At 41.3% G+C, this 6,000-nt stretch overlaps 1 protein-coding gene across 1 annotated transcript in view; it reads left to right on the forward strand.

Annotated features, from left to right (window-relative positions):
* The window catches only part of psmd12 (proteasome 26S subunit, non-ATPase 12), a 35,496-nt gene extending 30,763 nt beyond the window's left edge, over window positions 1-4,733 (forward strand). Inside the window, exons 9-11 of the mRNA XM_085963915.1 lie at window positions 12-186; window positions 1,694-1,771; window positions 3,779-4,733. Coding sequence (XP_085820041.1) covers window positions 12-186; window positions 1,694-1,771; window positions 3,779-3,988 — 463 coding nt within the window. The 3' untranslated portion in view covers window positions 3,989-4,733. The remainder of the gene's footprint in view (window positions 1-11; window positions 187-1,693; window positions 1,772-3,778) is intronic.
* The last annotated feature ends 1,267 nt before the right edge of the window (window positions 4,734-6,000 follow it).

Below are 6,000 nucleotides of genomic sequence, written 5' to 3' on the forward strand. Positions count from 1 at the left end.
CTGTTATGCAGAGATCTGCTGAAGCTCTTTACCACAATGGAACTTATGCGTTGGAGCTCACTGGAGGACGATTATGGCAAGGAATTGAGGGAAGAATTACCTGAAAATGCTTGCACAGATGTATTTTCTAGCACAGAAGAAGGAAATAAGAGATGGAAAGATCTTAAAAATCGGGTAGTGGAGCATGTACGTGTGCTGTAATTTTTACAAGTTCATGTCTGAATCTTATTACAGGAAACTTTTGTTTAACCGGAGGTTAAATGTCCGGAAAGCTCTATCTACCGGCAAAATTCAGGAGCCGTTTCCTATAAGTTTTTTTACTTCTCGTTGCTTTTTTTTTCCAGTCAGGCTCTGCAAGGTCTAGCTGAAGCTGTTGCTTAGCTACAGAGACGCTTTTAAGCTGCGGCCGACTGTTTTGAAGCTGTTAGCAACAGGGTTTGTTGATTCACACGGAGCTCAAAAGCACCTTATGTTTTAACATTAGCGCTGGTTTCTACGGCACTTTTGATGGTACGGCACCAGCTCGGTCCCGTCCGTGCCGGATACCAGAAAGTTTCCTGTATATTTCCTAAATATTATCCAAGTGGGGGGCCATAGCTGCTGTTTTTCCCTTTCTATAGTCCCATCACCTAAGTGTCAAGTGAATAGAATTTATTTATCAATTACCTTTTATTTATTTTTCTCCGCCATTGAGTGCATTTTAAATTGTTGCTTCATCGTGGTGTTCCTGGTGGCTCAGTTAGTAAGTAATGTGCCTGGTGTGATACAAACCTTTCCACAAAAAAAAAAAGGTGGATCTTCTTGTTTGATCCCTGTATTGAGTTACCTGATCTCGGCAGAGGCAGCAGCGAGGGCGCTGCAGTTGCAGTTTTTGTGCTAGGTAGGTGGGTGGGGGTGTTGGGTGCGGGGGCGAAACAGCCATGGTTCCTGTTGCTAACTTCTGTTCAGTGGCACTTAGTGACAAGTGGGTATGATGATCCAGTAAGGAGCAGGTTGAAGTTGCCTGTGATTTCTTTGCTCTCATTCTCCACCCACCCCCACAGTCCAGCAGTTTTCTAACTGTGCTTAATATTTAGGCTTGCATGTGACACTCCTCAAACTGTACCCAAGCATGATCCAATGGAAAGTGAAGGGGAAGGTTAAAATGGTTGTAATAAACATTCCAGCAAGCCTTTTGCTGGAATAGGAGCTGAGTGTTGACAAAGCATGAGCCACATCCCAAGATTCGAAGTGGCTACTCTTCCTATAGGATGGGAACAGAATAATCTACTATACTAAAAGTTTTGTGTAAGCTTGCATTTCTTGTCCACAAACTCCACTTCCCGTGGTCTCACTTTTTATGCTAATTGAACATTATAAGTGCTTATGAAATCATTTATAATAGAAATTCTCAATGTAAACATGTCTGTGTAGTGCTGTAGCTGCAGGCTGCAGCCACTGTGTTGAATTACACAATATCCTATAGCCTGTAACGCACAATGAGAAACATCATGGGAGATCAGCTCGTCTAGTAATAAATTTTAAGCTGTGGTTTGTTCATACTGCACTGAATACTGAACTATGAACCATTCTACAGGTAATTAGAGCTGGGGGAAAGGTAATCAGTACCTCTGGATCCTGCCCTCTTCAAAATACATGAATTTTTAATGTCCTATAAACTTTCAAAAACTTCATTTTAATGTTGATATTTCAGAATATTCGAATAATGGCAAAATATTACACACGGATCACAATGAAGAGAATGGCAGACCTTCTTGACCTTTCCGTTGATGTGAGTACCAAACTTTCTGTAGTCTATAAGATGCTTTCACTAGGATTTCAAGAAAGCGTGTGCAAAGGTGCAAGTGTGTGAAATTTTCAAACTGCAGTCACTTCAAACATGATAATCGGCCAGCAGTGCAATTATAGATTCTGTCCTTCTAAACTTGGGTTGTCTCTGGATAGAGTATAATAATAATAATAATTCAACTTTATTGTCATTGCACAAGTACATGAACAACGAAATGTGATCTTGCAAGCTCCCATGACTGGGAGAAGCAAAGCCGGTGCGCGCCGCCATTCCATTTCCACCATTCCTCCTGTCCGACAATCTTCAGCCCACCGCCCGGGCCTGCTCACCCAGCCGCTCCTCTTGTGGCTCCTTCCGTGACCTTCTCACCAACCGCCCCTCCTCGGGGCTTCTTCCGTGACCTTCTGCACCTGGTCTTCCCTGATGGTCACCCCTCCAGGTACTAACCAGGCCTGGCTCTGCTTAGCTTCCAAGCCTTGCCAGTGACCCTGTCCCTAGTCCCAGGAACAGGGCTGCATAACAATAACATGAACTACAGGTGGTAGTGATGGGATCAATTTAAGGCGATGAATTAAGAGCATCACACAAGAAATGTACCACACAACATTGAAGCATATTGGCTTAAGTGCAATTTCCCCCGTTAAAATATAATGGTACTGTTATACTAAATAAGCCTGGTGACAACACTGCTTTTTTTTTAATGAATGAAATTTGATGATTCTATACAAAATAAGCCACAGTGAACAGCTATTTTTTTTTTAATAAAAAGGCAGTGGCAGCAAATGATGTAACTCAGGAAAACAAGTTAACTACCATCACTAATATAATTGCAAAATACTGCGGATGCTGGAAATCTGAAATAACAACAGAAAATGCTGGAAATACTCAGCAGGCCAGGCAGCATCCGTGGAGAGAGAAACAGAGTTAACGTTTCAGGTCTGGGACCCTTCCCAGACCTGAAACGTTAACTCTGTTTCTCTCTCCACGGATGCTGCCTGGCCTGCTGAGTATTTCCAGCATTTTCTGTTGTTATTTCTAACTACCATCACTGTTTACTTTCTTGCAAACTACCTCTGCAAAGTCATTGACTTATCGGAGGAGGTATGGGCGTTGCATTTACATTTTATTAGAATGAGGATATAGAGGTGTTATTTGGTGCAGACCTGATGGCAAGTGAAGCAATTCTGCTGCTTGTTATCTTTAACAATAGGTCTGTCTTTTCAGTCTGGCATTGAAGACCAATGAGACTGAATAAATGAAGGAGAGGATAGGAAGTAGAAACAGTGATGGACATCAGGATATGGAGAGAACATGGTGGAAGTGCAGGAGAGAAACTACAAAATGAAAAGGGCCATGCCATTGGCTAGAAGCAGATTCTGGAATGAAACCAGTGTTTTGTCGATGTGTCTGATCTGCTGAGCAGAAAGAAGTTCTCACCACAGCAGTGGAGATGTCTTGGTGGACAGCACATGAACTTAGAAAGAAGAATGAAATGAATCAGTTCTTAGGCCACACATAGTGCACATTAGTATGTTCCCATTTAATAATCGCTGCTTCTACAAATTGGAATGTTCACATTGTCATCCGGAGTAAAATTCCACTGTAATGGTTGGTCATTTCAGGCCTTTTATGTTTTTTGAGTTCTTGTTTATAGGCAGTCATAGAGCAGCCAGTTTATGTAATACTCCTCCGATGGGGACATTGTGAAGGTACCATTGCAGTGACATAAATGCATTGCAGACCTACTGCAGTTAAAACTTGATTTCATTGCACTGGGGGTGTACAAAATGTCTGCTCCAAGCCTTTTCACAACTAGTTCTAAAGCAGAAATCATCACAAAAGGAGGCAATTGAGACATCAGTAAATGTACAGATATTTCCTTTTGTAACATTTCAGATTATTTGACAGTCCAGTAGGGTCAGCTTTCCCATTTTGCTGATTTTATATTTCTTATTTTCCAGTTTTAATCCAAGTTTATATTTGTTGCAGGAATCTGAGGAGTTTCTTTCCAATCTGGTGGTAAACAAGACCATCTTTGCAAAAGTAGACAGGCTAGCGGGAATTATCAATTTCCAGAGACCCAAGGATCCCAATGACATTCTCAACGACTGGTCACACAAGCTAAACTCTCTGATGGCACTTGTGAACAAAACCACACACCTCATAGCCAAGGAGGAGATGATCCACAACCTCCAGTAGAGGATGAGAGTTGGTGTGTCTTTTGAAAAGACATTTTAAGATCTAAAATAATCCTTAATAACCATGCAAAAAATATATATATTTCTTTTCCTGCTGAACCAAAAGCAGCTTCTGATTGTCTTGGTGCATGGTCTTCATATGGTTAGATATCAAAGGATAAACTTTGATAGTATGGTTGATTTTCCTCTTTTTAAAAAAAAAAAAAAGTAGTCTAAACTGGAGTTCGAATAAAGCAGAGTGTTGGCATTTTGTGATAGGTACTGTAAATGGAGTGAACCATACCATCAAAATATTGTCACCAAGATGACTTTTCAATTGAAGATTTCCGATGTTTTGTATTATTTAGATCTGTTCATTAAACCAAATTTAAAAAGTGACAAATTTCCTTTCCAATAATTACTGTATTCTACCGCATGTTAATTATGCTATTCCATTTACACTGCAGTGAATGTAAAGCTAAAAAATATTGAAGTGGAGAAAAGTTCCATGTATTTTGCCCCCTTTCCTTCTCTGAAGCATTGTTTGTCCAGTGCACTTGATGTTTTAAGTTGTGTAACCATTGCTAACAGAACACTGATTTAACTGTTTGGCCATATTTGTTTAACAACACCCTTCCTACCCCTCTGTTTTAAGTATTTATACTGGCATTATAGTGATTGTAAGTAATACAGCACACTTTCTGATACAACTTGCATTGTTTATGGTTTCCCCATTGAGAAACCTATAAAATTTCTCTTAAATACTGCTCTTGATCCAATTTTTCTTCCTTTAATGGCTCCCAATGGTAGCATTGTGTAAAGAGGATCTATTGTACATCAAGTTTGTATTGTTCAGTCCATAATAACTCAACGTGAAGAAATTTCACAGAACAGTTGCATTTCCTTAAGGGTGTGATAAAGCACAGGATTTTAAAACTTGTAACAGCTGCTTCCTTTTCAACACACACTAAATAAATGGTCCCATAGCAACCACACTACGTCATAAGCAGCAGATTTAAACTAACCAATTGCAGCAATCCCTCCGATCGGAGCCAGAACCACCCTTTTTGTTTTCTGTAACTCACAGCGTGCTGCATTCCTGCAACTGTTATGTTTGCCTCCCTTATTTTCGGATCTTAAATCTACATAAGTTCTGATTTTTTTTTTTAACTTTTACTTTCCATTTTATCCAGAGAGTGGTTAGAATGTGAAACTCGCTACCACATGGAGTAGTTGAGGTACATTTAAGGGGATGTTAGATAAACACCTGAGGGAGAACGGCATAGAAGGATATGCTGATAAGGTCAGAAGAAAAGGGCTGGAAGGAGGCTCAAACGCCAGCATAGACCAAATAGGCCGAATGGCCTGTTTCTGTGCTGTACATTCTATGTACTTTCACTTTTGGAGGTTTATTCACACCCTCCCAGGCAAGTGGATTGGTGAAAACTTGCGCACATCCTTCTGCTGATGGAACTCTTCATGAGCTGCTCGGAGGTGGAGGAACAGTGGGGGGCACAGTGGCATAGTGGTTAGCACTGTTGCCTCACAGCGCCAGGGACCCGGGTTCAAATCTGGCCTCGGGCGACTGTCTGTGTGGAGTTTGCACATTCTCCCTGTGTCTGCGTGGGTTTTCTCCGGGTGCTCCGGTTTCCTCCCACAGTCCAAAGATGTGCAGGTTAGGTTGATTTGGCTATGATAAATTGACCCTTAGTGTTAGGGGGTTAAATACGTGGGGTTACAGGGATAGGGTGGGATATGTGTCGGTGCAGGCTCGATGGGCCGAAATGGCCTCTATCTGCACTGTAGATTCTGTGATTCTGAAAGTGACTGGGATAACTGGCTCTCCAGTTTTTTCTCCTCGCTCTCTTTGGCAGAGCCTTTGGTTTCAACTCACAATGGATGAGCTGAGCAACTCTCAATGTGGGGAATTGAATGCAAGCCCACAACCTACCACACACAGCATGCTGGATTTCTAAGCAAAAGAAAGTATTTGTGTTTTTCATACCGTGGTGATCCATCAGATATAGTATTACG

Source organism: Somniosus microcephalus, chromosome 21, assembly GCF_052327205.1.
Source record: "Somniosus microcephalus isolate GS21.2 chromosome 21, FLI_Smic_1.0, whole genome shotgun sequence".
NCBI classification, from domain to species: domain Eukaryota; kingdom Metazoa; phylum Chordata; class Chondrichthyes; order Squaliformes; family Somniosidae; genus Somniosus; species Somniosus microcephalus.